Here is a 14808-nt window from a genome sequence, read left to right on the forward strand (position 1 = left end):
GAAACAGTGTCAGACTTTATTTTGGGGGGCTCCAAAATCACTGCAGATGGTGACTGCAGTCATGAAATTAAAAGACGCTTACTCTGTGGAAGAAAAGTTATGACCAACCTAGACAACATATTAAAAAGCAGAGACATTACTTTGTCAACAAAGTAATAACTAGTAATGTCTAGTCAAGGCTATGGTTTTCTCAGTAGTTATGTATGGACGTGAGAGTTGGACTATGAAGAAAACTGAGCACCTAAAATTGATGCTTTTGAACTGTGGTATTGGAAAAAACTCTTGAGAGTCCCTTGGACTGCAAGGAGATCCAACCAGTCCATCCTAAAGGAGATCAGTCCTGGGTATTCATTGGAAGGACTGATGTTGAAGCTGAAACTCCAATACTTTGGCCACCTGATGTGAAGAGCTGACTCAATTGAAAAGACCTTGATGCTGAGAAAGATTGAAGGCAGGAGGAGAAGGAGACAACAGAGGATGAGATGGTTGGATGGCATCACCGACTTGATGGACATGAATTTGAGTGAACTCTGGGAGTTGGTGATGGACAGGGAGGCCTGGCGTGCTACAGTTGCATGGGTCGCAAAGAGTTGGACACAACTGAGCAACTGAACTGACTGACTGACTATACTCTTCAAGGTACCTCTTAAAAGTATTTATTTATAGACCACATAGTCTGGAGCTGTGAGCACCTCAAGGGCAAGGCCAGTACATCCTTCATCTGTGTAGCTCTACCAGCTAGTACCTTGTGCCTGGCACTTAGTACTTCTGATGTTTAGTACATTGACTCAGAGAATGAATGAATGACTTCATTGCTGAGGATGGGAGCTAAGGAAAATGGGTTTTATCCCTATAATATGCTAATACTTAATGGTTTCTGTATACAGAGATCTTCCTATAAACTGTTAAAAATAAGTAATAATGTAAGATAAGCTGTAATTCTCTTGGAAACATTTTACATTATGCCTGACAATCCCAGTTAATCAGGTCATTTTGAAAATGTCAGCCCTTGAAATAAATTACAGTTCAATTTAATGGTCTGCATAATCCACAGCAAACATTTGGCCTCTGAGCTAGGGAATAAATGTGTCATTCTGATTCTTTCCAGGGTCGTGTTGGTGTAATGGGGAGCCATAATTATGATCCTCTGCGGTTCCTATTGTTTTATTAACCTTAATGAATGGAATCACATTTTTAATCTAAATTAATAAAGGTTAGTTTGTATTTCACAATTATTCTTTAGCCATCAGAAATAATAGCTAACTCACATCTTGTCCTGATTGATTTTATGTGATGATACAAATGAGATTTTAACCCTTAATCCACCAGAGTTTCCTGGGTTCTCATAACAATGGCATAAAAGACTAGTTGACTTTGCCTTCTGTGTGTAAAAAATGATAGGTTTGGCAACAGCATTTATTGAGTGCCTGCTCTTTCCTAACGTCAGTGTTCATCTCTAAATCTACTGGTTTGCATTTTATAGAAAGAAAAAAAGGGAGAAAGAAGAAATTGAGGTTTAACAGTTATGTAACTTTCTTAAGGTCAGTATAAAAAGCAAAGCCCCTGGATAAAACCCAGGAGGATTAGACCACCAAACACCTGTTGATCACAAAAAATATTTGAAATATATTTTGCAAAAAATATTGCAACCAAATATTTGAAAGATTGGGAAATCATTGGCTATAAACCACCAGTTTGCATTGATAATTGCTTTTGGAATCTTTTTATTGAAGTCAAGAGTTCAAGAAGTATTATTAGATGAAAAAATCTTGTTATATACTAGGGAAAAGTGACTTGGCTCTGCCTAAAGCACTGTACACATTGTCTAATCAACGCTTGACTGTGTCTGTGAACTTGAGTATCCCTCACACCTTTATGGAATGTGTTAATTCTTTCACTAGTTTTGTGTACAGTTCAGTTCAGTCACTCAGTTGTGTCCGACTCTTTGTGACCCCATGGACTGCAGCACGCCATGCCTCCCTGTCCATCACCAACTCACGGAGCTTGCTCACACTCATGTCCATTGAGTCAGTGATGCCATCCAGCTATCTCATCCTCTGTCATCCCCTTCTCCTCCCGCCTTCAATCTTTGCCAGCATCAGGGTCTTTTCAAATGAGTCAGCTCTTTGCATCAGTATTGGAGTTTCAGCTTCAGCATCAGTCCTTCCAGTGAAAACCCAGGACTGATCTCGGATCTCCTTGCAGTCCAAGGGAATCTCAAGAGTCTTTTCCACTTTAAGTCACTTTAGAGTTGCAGAATTCCAGAAGTAATTTTTGAAGTGGGCTTTAATGAAAAATCTATTAACATATATAGTGAAAACCAACTGTATTCCAAAACAGAATTCCTTTTTTAAAATTTATTTAATTGAAGGATAATTTATTTAATTGAAGGATAATTACCATTGTGTTGGTTTCTGCCGTACATCAATATGGATCAGCCATGAGTATACATACGGCTCGTCCCTCGTGAGCCTCCCTCCCACCTCCCACCCCATCCCACTCCTTTAGCTTGTTACAGGGCCCCAATTTGAGTTCCCTGGTCATACTGCAAAGTCCCACTGGCTCTCTATTTTACATATCTCAGTGTATAGTTCCCTGCTACTCTCCATTCGTCCCACCCTCTCCTTTCTACCCACTTCCCTGTGTCCATAAGTCTGTTCCCTATGTCTGCGTCTCCATTGCTGCCCTGCAAAGAGGTTCATCAGTACCATCTTTCTAGATTCTGTATATATGCATTAATATACAATATTTGTTTTTCTCTTTCTGACTTACTTCACTCCGTATAATAGGCTCTAGGTTCATCTATCTCATTAGCGTTGACTCAGATTCATTCCTTTTTATGGCCGAGTCTTACTCCACTGTGTATATGTACCACAGCGTCTTTATCCAGTCATCTGTCAGGAGACATCTAGGTCGCTTCCATGGCCTAGCTAAGGTATATAGTGCTGCAGTGAACATTGGGGTGCATGTGTCTTTTCAATTTCGGTTTCCTGAGGGTTTATGCCCAGTAATGGGATTGTTGCATCAGATGGTGGTTTTATTCCTTGTTTTTTAAGGAATCTCCATACTGTCTTCCATAATGGCTATATCAATTTTCATTCCTACCAACAGTGCACGAGGGTTCCCTTTTCTCTACACCCTCTCCAGAATTGATTGTTTGTGGATTTGTTTGATGGTGGCCATTCTGACAGATGGGAGGTGATTCCTCATTGTAGTTTTGATTTGCATTTCTCTAATAATGAGTGATCCAAAACTGAAATCTTTATCCCACTGAGTTGGTTGAAGATGGAGTGGATTCTGTCTCATACGTGGCTTGCTCTTTTTTTATCCATGTCTGTCTGTCCTGAACTTAGACTTGGCTGGCTGTCTCAGTAAATGAAAGGTTATGTTCTTTCACCTGTAACAATGCAGAATATCTACCAAGCATGTCTGTATTGAAAGCCTCTTGAGTCTTCCTCCTTGTCCTGGTCTCTTTCCTCACTTGTCCTTGTTTAGTTCTGATATGTCCGGGTTTTCCTGATTTAAATCATTTTTTCTGGAACAGTGGCTCTCAGACTTCACTGTGTAATAAAATAGGCCAGGTTGAAAAGCAGATTTCCAGTTCTGACTTGGGTGGCTTGGGATGGAGGTGTCCCTTTGTGATGATCATCCTGGTTACTTGATGCAAGTGCTTCCTGGACTACACTCTGGCAGCGCACTAGCTTCCAGGATGTTGTTTATTTAATGTCATATATGTGTAAGACTTAAGAGAGCACAGTAAGAGAATAATACCAGAGAGCTCCAACTGAACCGAGTTCACTCTCATATTTAGGCTTTCAAGTAATTTGCAGATCCGTAACTTTGACCTGCCCCCTTGAACTTTGACCCCTGAAAATGAATCATCAGGGAGGACAGGCAGAATAGTATCAGACTCACCTAGAGAATCCCAGGAATGGGGGAGCCTGATGGGCTGCCGTCTATGAGGTCGCACAGAGTCGGACATGACTGAAGCGACTTAGCAGCAGCAGCAGCAGCAGCAGCACCTTTTTATTAACACTTATATTAATTTATTCTTTTATTAGAATAAAAGAACCTTTATTCTTTTGATTGAAATGTGATTTCCTTAAAGTCTTAACTCACTTGCCTCGGGCCTGAAGCTTGGAACACTTAATGCTGGTTATAGTCAGCCAGACTTTTGACTCAGATCCACTTTTCAAGCCTAAAATGTTTTGATTCGTCCATGGAATGTTTGCTAGTGTGATGATGAGAGCATCTGTTTTGCGGCATGTTGTTGGCCAGTGAGACAGTTGAAAAACAGCAGAGCCTTTTCAAACGTTTATTGGCAGGGAGAGCCCCAGGCTCCATGGAGGCCCAGCTGGCACCTCTCTACTAAGATCTATGACTGGGCCAGACCTTCATCCTGCATGCAAATCAGATTTCATCAGGACTAATCAGTGTGTTGGGGGGGAATATTGTTGTTGTTGTTGTTGTTTTACCTACCCTACCTTGCAGACCCTCTTGCTTCCACTAGAGAATCAAGCCCTTTTCCTCTGAGCTGTCCATTGTGTGAATGAATGAACTTCTCTTTCAATGCATTTCAAGTTGAGAAAATAGCCACTGTGATCAGGGTCCATGTTCTGTGCTGCAGGACCTGCATTGAAAAGGGCTGAGTGGGTTGAGTTCTAGACCCAGTCTTGCCACGTCCATTCCCTCTGTGGTCTAGTAGAGTGAAATTTCAGATAATGCCTGTGTTGTTAACTCAAGACATGATTATATTACCTGAAATAAGTGTGAAAGCGCTTGGTAAAGGATAAACTGAGTTTTAAAGGGAAGGTGGTATTATGTATGGGAGAATGGATTTGATGGTGCAGACGGTTTGTGAAAAGAAATTCCTAGTAAGTTGTGATTTGTGGAAGTCTTTTGAAATCAGTTCTTGTCAATTCATATCATTCCAAGAGCAATCTGAAAGCTCTTTGTTAGCTAATTTTGAAATTTAGACACAGACCTTTGTCTCTCCCACATAGCTGCCAGATTTCCTGGTCTTATGAGAAAGCAGTGCCTCTGGGGAGCAAAACCTGGGGTTTTCATAGGTAGATGATCTTTCTGCAGACAGTCTGTGAAGACTCACTCTACACAATAGAACACTTTCACTCTGTCCTCACCAGACTCTAAGGTTAGCACAGCAGGGGATATTGAGTACTACCTGGCATATCAGGGAACCAATCTGCAGAAAACTGGACATGCCAAGTTGTTGGTGGGGTAGGTCCCTGCCCTTCTGTAGTCCTGTGGACACCAGCCTCTCCACTAAGCAGCATATTCCTTTTTAAAAAGGGCTACTTGGTAATCTCCAATTTTAAGCAGATTAAACCCTAGTTTAAGAGAGTTACCATCATTGTCACGTGTCCTAGAAGGGTATCATGAGCAGGTTTCCCTTCAAAGAATGATGCGATGAAATAATCGTGCTACTATGACAGAAGGCCATGTCCCCATTGATGGTGCTGAGACTGGGGTACAGGGAAGTAGGTTAAGAGAAACATTTCTCTTCTTTTTATACACAAGTGGTAGCGTATTATACATTCTGTTCTACACCTTGTTTTCTGCTTTGCATTTCTTAAAGATCAGTACACAACGAACTTCCTCAGTCCTTTTTTAAACAGCTGTGAAATTATTTTATTTTTTGAGCATTAGTCCATTATATTATAATGGAATAATTAATTCAACCAATTTCTTCATGGTGGTCATTCGGTTATTTGTAATGTTTTGCTCTTATTTAAAAAAATGCTCTACTAAAGAGCCTCGTATGTTCCTCATTTTGTTAGGTGTGGGAGTATGTCAGTAAAATAAATTCTTATTACTGGAATTTCTGGGTCAGAGGAATATGTAGAAAAAAATGTCAGACAAGCCCAAACTGAGGGACATTCTGTAAAATGCCTGACTCTTCAAACTTGTCAAGATGATGAAAGGCAGGGAAAGACACATTCACAGACTGGAGAAGATGAAGGAGATGGGACGGGTAAATGCAGTGTGCTGTCTGGGGTTGGAGCCTGGAACAGAAAAAAAAGGACGCAGCTTGGAGTTTAGTTAGTAATCATGGCCCGGTGTTGGTTTCTTGTGTTAGTCACTCAGTTGTGTCTGACTCTTCAGACTGTAGCCCGCCAGGCTCCTCTGTCCCTGGAATTCTCCAAGCAAGAATACTGGAGTGGGTTGCCCTTTCCTTCTCCAGGGCATCTTCCCGATCCAGGGGTGGAACCTGGGTCTCCTCCATTGCAGGCAGATTCTTTACCATCTGAGCCACCAGGTTAGTTTTGACCAATGTTCTATCATAATATATGACATCAGCATTAGGGGAAACTAGAAGAGAGGTCTCTGGGAACTATTCTATCCCTGCAGGTTCTCTGAACATCTAAAATTATTCTACAAATGTTCATTCTTAGAAACAGGGGCATTAGTGGAAAAACCGGTGAAATCAGAATAAAGTCTGTAGCAGAGTTAACAGTAATTGCTCCAATGTTAAAACCTTACATTTGATGAATGTCCAGTATTTAATACGATGGTAACATCTGGGGAAGTAAGGTGAGGGGTATACAGGAATTCTTGGTACTGTTTGTACCTTTTGTATCAATCTAAAATTATTCCACAGTTATCAGTTGTTTTTTTTTTTTTTTTTAAACACGTCTGTCCTGAGAAATGTGTGCTGTTTAGGAAAGGAGTAGAAGGTGCCAGGAATAAAAGCAGGTGAGGTGGCCAGAGAGAGACCCGGAGGAGGCAGGAAAGGCTGGATCAAGCATCTCCTGTCCCTGCCGGGTGGGGCAGAGAGGGGAACTTGGCTCAGGGAAGGGGCGGCAGCCACAGCAGGCCTGCTGGAAGCATCTAGAGAAGGTGCGGGCACACGGCCGGAGGGTGATGTCATCTCCCTTTCCAGTTCTTTCTGTCACGGTGTCTACAGGGCATCATGAAACTGCGATCTTCCGAGTGACCCTACCTCCGCCTCAGTTTTCTTTTCCGTTTTTCTCTTTCATATTTTATACCCAATTTAGATAAAATTACCCAAAAGTTGGGGAAATTCTATGGCATATAATGTCAAGAACAGTCATATAAGAAAGTGAACTTCTGAAGTGGGTGTGCACCCTATCCGTGGAGGTGTGGGGGTGTGTTTCTATCTATCTTCTTTCAATACTAGACAAGCAATGCTACTTTATCACATTCTGTCAAAGCACTCCCACCCCCTCCCCGCCCCTGCCAGAGTGTCTGTCTTTGAGGACTCTTCAAACCCACTTGAATTGGTGGACTTTTGCAATGCTAGTAATAGTAACATTTGTTGTATGCTTACTCTAGTTAGGCACCCGGCCAGGCGCTCCCACATATATTTTATTTAATTGTGCAGGGAACACACGGATATTATCTCCATCTTAATAATAAGGAAATTCAGGCTTAGAAGGCTTAAGTGTTTTGCGCAACTCACACAGGAGCTAAGCGGTATGGCTGAGCTAAGTATTTTACTCTCGTCTATTAAGACATCTTATTTGTGTTCCTGAGAATTAAAATATTTCCAGTTGTCTCAAGATGAAGCCTTCTGCTCAGATACGAAAACTAAGAAAACCTCTGTATCATTTCGAAAGAAAACTAACAATTTAGGGCCATGGTTGTGTAATGTTTTTCTCTGTAAACAGTACATTCATCAGTCACCAAAGGGCAGTTGGCCTCCACGAGATGGAAATAATACAAGCCTGACCTCTTCCTCTTAGATAAGGCCTCCAGCACCAATTAGGTAACAGCTGGACTTCACCCCTCGGGGTAAACAGCTAAAGGACCATGAGGAAACCAGCTCTGTTGTCAAAGGTATTTCTGGCATTGTGCCTTTTCTAGATGGCATCCAGATAATTGAAAAGGAGAGATTTCAAGCTTTTCACCATTTCTGAAATATTTTTCCCTTGCCCAGTTTTCCACGTGTTAAACTGTCAGGGGAGTGTCTCTCTGTTTTTCCTGTCCTGTCATTGGCCTTGGGTTCTTCTCTGGCCTGGTTTATCTCAGGTTGAAAATGTCAACTTCCAGCTTGTCATGTGGCAACGTGCTATAGGGCCCAGCTTGTCAATGAGTCAGTTTCTTTCTTTGTTTCTTGATGCTGAAGAATTTGTTTCTCGTTTTAAGGAGTAGATCGCTGCAGGGGCTTTCTCATTTTACCAGCATGCGCGTGATTTCTCTACAGGCAGTGGTCTCGTTGGTGCCCTTCATCATACACAGGCTTTTAAGACTCACTTAATAGAATGATTATAACCGCGAGGACAAAGTGTTAGTCGCTCAGCTGTGTCCGACTCTTTGTGACCCCATGGACTATAGCCTGCCAGGCTCCTGTGTCCATGGAATTCTCTAGACAAGAATACTGCAGTGGGTTGCTGTTCCCTTCTCCATGGGATCTTCCAGACCCAGGGATCAAACCCGGGTTTCCTGCATTGCAGGCAGATTCTTTACCATCTGAGCCACCAGGGAAGGACAGAAGGACCACTTTGTACTGCGTGGATTTTCTGTCCGTGCAGTAACTTCATGAAAACAGTATCACCTAAACCTGTGCAAAAACTCCTTGCTTAGTCCAGATTCTGAGAGATGTATGTTTGGTTTGGCTGTGTTGGGTAATTGATTGACTTACCATGAAAGGAATACTGGAGAATGAGCAGGGAAGGGACAGACCGAGAATAGGAGTAAGAGTCCAGGTGGCTAACCTGTAGTAAGTACAAGGAGAAGTACAGGACGGAAGCTGGAGACCCCCACTCCCTCGGCGAGTGTGGGGTGCTAGAGGGGTCCCAAGAACCCTTGATGCAGTGTTGACATGCGTGTCCTTCAGAAAAGAAGTATTCCGTGAGTCTTTATGCCAAATAAATGCTTCCCCAGGAGCCCAGCCAGTTCACTCAATGCGGAGCCCTTCTTGTGAGACATGGCTTTATGAACCAGCTGCTCCCCACAGCTGCAGGCTGACGTCACCACCTGGGGCCAGGCCTGCCCTGCAACCCCGCTCCCCCGGGGGCTTTCTTCCACTTTCCCCTTCCTTCCCTCCTGTCCTCTTTCACCTCACCCACAGAGGCCAACAATGTTAAACACTATTTAAGCTTTTTTAAATTTCTTTAAAGAGGAAACACCCTGTTCAGCCACCAATGTGAGAAGATTTCCATCTATTTTATTTTCAAGTTAAACATTCAGACTGACAGTCATTTGATGACAAGCAGATGTGTTGAAATCCAGCAGGTGTTACTGTTAACTTCCCCACAGAAGCTCTTCTAGTTTTTGGTCCCCATAGACATTTTATCTCAGATACAAGCATTCAGATAAGCTGGAATTTTTGTTTTGTTTTATTTTGTATTTTGCTGCTACGTGAAATCGCAAGGGAATTAAGTCAAAAGGTTGTGTTAAATCAAGAGTTCTCTGACTAGAAAAGCTATTCTTGATGCCTTTGTTGACAGCTTGTAGTATAGTTTTCTATCTCCTGCTTCCATGTGAAGAACCTGGAATTCACACAAGGAGGCTTGTGGCCCTATAATTTGATTTGTATGATTTTGGAAAGGCAGCAGAAACGAATATTGGATTGGCCAAAAAGTTTGTGTTGGTTTTTCCGTAAGATCTTACCAAAAACCCAAATGAGCTTTTTGGCCACCTCAGCTTTTAGTTCTTTGGCTGACATTTGTCTCCCTGAATCACTTCTTTGTCCTTTGATAATTAGTGATGTGAGGAGGGTGTTCTGTAGCAATCAGCATGACCATTATCTTTTAGTAAATTCTTTTAAAGAAAAAAGCCACTTCCCAAATTTAGTCCCAAGGTGTGATTGTCAGTGAGTGATGTCAACGGCCTATATAGTCTGATCTCCATCTACCTTTTTGACTCTTCTCTCCAACTGTTCTGCCTCGCGAACGTTCTAGCCCCCAAGGGGCACTGTGCCGCCCCACATCATTGCTCATGTGGAATACAGTTTTCACCCTTAGTATCAGTTAGTAGTTCTCACTTTGTTTTTTCTAGGCCTGTTTCCTTTCCCCTTCAGTAAATATTTGTGGGCTTACTTGAATTTTAAGGGTTCTCTTTAGCAGACAGTATGCCTGTCATTGAAAGGTTCCCTAGTGGCCCAGTGGTAAAGAACCCACCTGTCAATGCAGGATGCAAGAGACATGGGCTCGATCTCTGAGTTGGGACGATTCCCAGGAGGAGGAAATGACAACCCACTCCGCTATTCTTGCCTGGAAAATTCCATGCACAGAGGAACCTGGTGAGCTACAGACCATGGGGTTGCAAAGGGTCAGACGGGACTGAGAACACACACATGCTTGTCATTATTTCAGTATGACTTATTTTACCTCTGGAGGAATACTGATGTGGGACAAGGGCTGGAATTTCTACTGCCATGTGGCATATTCCCAAGAGAGCAAGTCTACATGATTGTCCAAAATTCATCCCAGGAGCCAGCCAATTTCCCTTTACTTAGGTAGAATAATCATTGATGTAAACCTCCTTTTCTCTGTGAAATAATCTTTTTCCTTCCACTACTCCAGAAATACATATTCCTTACCAAAATAGAGGTAAGGGTTAGTTTATAACAGACTTATCAGTACCCGTTTTGTACGAGTCTGTGGGCACTCTGGGATGTGGAGAAGGTACGTCCTCCTTACAGGAACGGTAGCACACCTTTCCCCATATCTACTAGGTAAAGGAAGGCTGGAAAAGTCCAAACTTCCTGCAAAATGATTTTTTTAACTTTTTATTGGAGTAGAGTTGAGTTTTAATGTTGTGTTAGTTTCTGCTGTAAAGCAAAGTGTATCAGTTACACAAATATCCATGCTTTTTTAGATTCATTGCCCATACAAGTCACTGTATTGAGTTCCCTGTGCTAAACAGTAGGTTCTCACTACTTACCTATTTTATATATAGTAGTGTATATATGTTAATCCCAATCTCCAAATGTATCTCCTTTCCTCCAAGTAACCAAAAATTTGTTTTCTATGACTGCTTCTAGTTTGTAAATATTTGTACCCCTCCTGTTTTTTTTTTTTTTTTTTAGATTCCACATATAAGTGATATTACATGATATTTGTCTTTCTGTGTCTGACTTCACTCAGTATGACAAGGTCTAGGCCCATCCGTGTTGCTGCAAATGGTTTTGTTCCTTTTAATTGCTGAGTAATATTCCATTGTATATATGTACCACAGCTTCCTTATCCACCCCTCTGTCAGAGGATACTTGGGCTGCTTCTATGTGTTGCATACTATAAATAGTGCTGCAGTGAACACTGGGGTGCATGTATCTTTCTGAATTATGGTTTTCCCTGGGTATATTCTGGGTCATATGGTAGTAATATTTTTAGGTTTTTTTTTTTCTTTTAAGAAATGTCCGTACTGTTCTGTGTGGTGGTTGTACCATTTTACATTGTCACCAACAGTGTAGGAGGTTCCCTTTTCTCCACAGCCTCTCTAGCATTTACTGTCTGCAGATTTTTTTGATGATGGCCATTTTGACTGCTGTGAGGTGATACCTCATGGAAAACTAAGATCATGGCATCTGGTCCCATTACCATCACTTCATGGCAAATAGATGGGGAAACAATGGAAACAGGGAGAGACTTTATTTGGGGTGACTCCAAAATCACTGCAGATGGTGACTGCAGCCATGAAATTAAAAGACACTTGCTCCTTGGAAGAAAAGCTATTACCAACCTAGACAGCATATTAAAAAGCAGAGCCATTACTTTTCCAACAAAGGTCCATCTAGTCAAAGCTATGGTTTTTCCAGTAGTCATATATGGATGTGAGAGTTGGATTATGAAGAAAGGTTGAGTGCCAAAAAATTGATGCTTTTGAACTGTGGTGTTAGACAAGACTCTTGAGAGTCCTTGGACTGCAAGGAGATCCAACCAGTCCATCCTAAATGAAATCAGTCCTGGGTGTTCATTGGAAGGACTGATGTTCAAGCTAAATCTCCAATACTTTGGCCACCTCATGCGAAGAGCTGACTCATTTGAAAAGACCCTGATGCTGGGAAAGATTGAAGGCAGGAGAAGGGGACAACAGAGGATGAGATGGTTGGATGGCATCACCCACTCAATGGACATGGGTTTGAGTAAGCTCCAGGAGTTGGTGATGGACAGGGAGGCCTGGCTTGCTTCAGTCACTGGGGTCACAAAAAGTCAGACACGACTGAGCGACTGAACGGAACTGAATAATTAGCGATGTTGAGCATCTTTTCATGTGTTTGCTGGCCTCTGTATGTTTTCTTTGGAGAAATGTCTATTTGACTCTTCTGCCTGTTTTGATTGGGTTCATTTGATATTGAACTGCATGAGCTTGTTTGTGTATTTTGGAGATTAATCCCTTATTAGTTGCTTTGTTTGCAAGTGTTTTCTCCCATTTCTTTCAGGATTTATTATAGCATGTGTGGGTATTTATTCATGTGCAAGTTCTGCAAGGTATTGTTAATAATTCTGTTCTGGGTAGTGGTAGTGAAAGGTTAGGATGATCTGATTTTAAATTACGTCTATCAGATTTCTTTGCCTTTTTAAAATGTTAACCTTTCAATTTATTCACATTGTAGTGTAGCTTTTCAATGTGTTTTTCCTAAAGTTTTTATGTTCTGGTGATTTGTGTTCCATATAATCTAATATTTTTCTTACTGCATTTTTGAAGTAATGAGCCTAAATTGGCTCCAATCAGGTACAAGCTTAAAGTCTGTTTCTTCTTTGTGGTTTTACCCTCTCTGTTTCTTCTCTGTCTCAGCTGCTTCCCCTATGGGTGACCTGCCTTAGACACCTTAGCCAATCAGAGCCTCTTCTCCTTGAGGCCCGTGCACTGATTGGTCACCACAAGTAAGGGTGCTCTTCACTTGGGAACCTGGCTCTGCCCAAGGACTTCTCCTACTGCTTGAGAGACAGTTGGCCTTTTGCTGCCAGAAACCATTTCCTCTCCTTCCCTTTTACCCTTCACTTCTGCACTGTTATGGTTGAGAATCTGGTTCCGAGAGAATTGAGTACTGCTTTCCGAGTCATGACAGCTGTGTGGGAATGTTACGAATGTCGGCCATTTAGCAGGCTGTGCGTCATCTTCCCTTGCCTTTTTCCATCTCTTTTCAGTCACTGTTTCAACCACCTGTGAGAAGTTAGAAAAAGCCAGGAGTGAGTTGCAAATAGCTTACGAAGGATTTGTCCAGAAGTTAAACCAGCAGCACCAGGCTGATCTAACAGAGCTGGAGAATCGGCTTAAAGAATTTTACACCGGGGAATGTGAAAAGCTTCAGAACATCTACATAGAAGAAGCAGAGAAATACAAAACTCAATTGCAGGAGCAGGTTTGTGCTTTTAGAATTAGAACCTGAGCATGTGCTTGGACATTGCTGGTAATTTGAATTCTAACTGTTGTCTGATGAGGGTCTTCCTAGGATGCCCTTCTCTTTGTTGGATGTCCCTTGATGAATTTCCTTATAATTTAAATAAATGAAACAATTTTTAAAGTAAATTTTTATGATCAAAGCAATGTATGTATGTTGAGTGAAAGATTGAAAGAAAAAAGATAAAATTTAAACAACCCTTTAAAATTTTTTTAAATTGAAATATAGCTGTATAAGATTATATGTTACAGGATTACAATATAGTGATTCACAATTTTTAAAGGTTATACTCCAGTTATAGTAGTGTTAGTCGCTCAATCATGTCTGACTTTTTGGGACCCCACAGACTGTAGCCCGCCAGGCTCCTCTATCCATGGGATTCTCCAGGCAAGAATACTGCAGTGGATGGCCATTGCCTTCTCCAGACGATCCTCCTGACCCAGGGCTCAAACCCAGATCTCCTGTATTGCAGGCAGATTCTTTACCATATGAGCTATAAGGAAGTCCATACTCCTGTTACAGTTATTATAAAATACTGGCTATACAAAAAGAGTCACAGAAGTAGACAACAAACTTACAGTTACCAAGAGGGGTTGGGGGAAGGAGGGTTGGATGAGTTGGAAGATTGGGATTCATAATTTTTAAAGATTATAACTGTATTTATAGTTATTATAAAGTAGTGACTGCATTCCCCATGTTGTATAATATATCCTTGTAGCTTATCTTATACCTAATAGTTTTTACCTCTTACTCCCCTGCTCCTATATTACCTCTCTCCCTTCCCCTTCCCCACTGGTTACCACTAGTTTGTTTTCCATATCTGTGAGTCTATTTCTTTTTTGTTAAAGTCCCTAGTTTACTGTAATTTTCAGGTTCCACATATAAGTGATATTATATAGTATTTGTCTTTGATTTATTTCACTTAGCATAACACCTTCCAAGGCCATCCACGTTGCTGCAAATGAAAAATGTCATTCTTTTTTTAATGCCTCCATGGTATTGGATTGTTTGTGTGTATATATACACACAGAGATGTACATATACATACACACATATATATACACACACCCCGCATCTTCTTGATCTATTCTGATGGACATTTTGGTTGCTCTCATGTCTTGGCATTTATAAATAATGCTGCTATGAACACTGGGGTGCATGTATCTTTTCAAATTAATATTTTTGGAGTTTTTTTTCCAGATATATTAAAAAAAATAATAAAACATCCCTTTATCCTACTACATAGAAATAATCCCTTTGTAAGCATTCTGGTACTGCTAAAACATTGGTTTGCATTTCTTTTCTTGTTTAATAACTTGTGTTTTTCACTGCATTGTACATTCCTAAACCTCTCTTTAATTTCCTTGCTCCCTTTTAAAATCAAGTTTTCATTTCGGCTTTGCATGTACCTGGTAGCCCTTTAGACTTGAATGCAAGCTAATGTGTCACATATCCTAATGCTGCCGCCTATTATTCAT

At 41.2% G+C, this 14808-nt stretch overlaps 1 protein-coding gene across 5 annotated transcripts in view; it reads left to right on the forward strand.

The window, feature by feature from the left end:
- MTUS1 (microtubule associated scaffold protein 1) overlaps positions 1-14808 on the forward strand; it is a 184439-nt gene that overhangs the window by 160756 nt on the left and 8875 nt on the right. For all 5 annotated transcript variants that reach the window (XM_040243143.1, XM_040243144.1, XM_040243145.1 and 2 more), the window contains one exon: positions 13077-13291. In XM_040243143.1, the coding sequence (XP_040099077.1) occupies positions 13077-13291 (215 nt within the window). The remainder of the gene's footprint in view (positions 1-13076; positions 13292-14808) is intronic.

This window comes from Oryx dammah, unplaced genomic scaffold, assembly GCF_014754425.2.
Source record: "Oryx dammah isolate SB20612 unplaced genomic scaffold, SCBI_Odam_1.1 HiC_scaffold_7, whole genome shotgun sequence".
NCBI lineage: Eukaryota > Metazoa > Chordata > Mammalia > Artiodactyla > Bovidae > Oryx > Oryx dammah.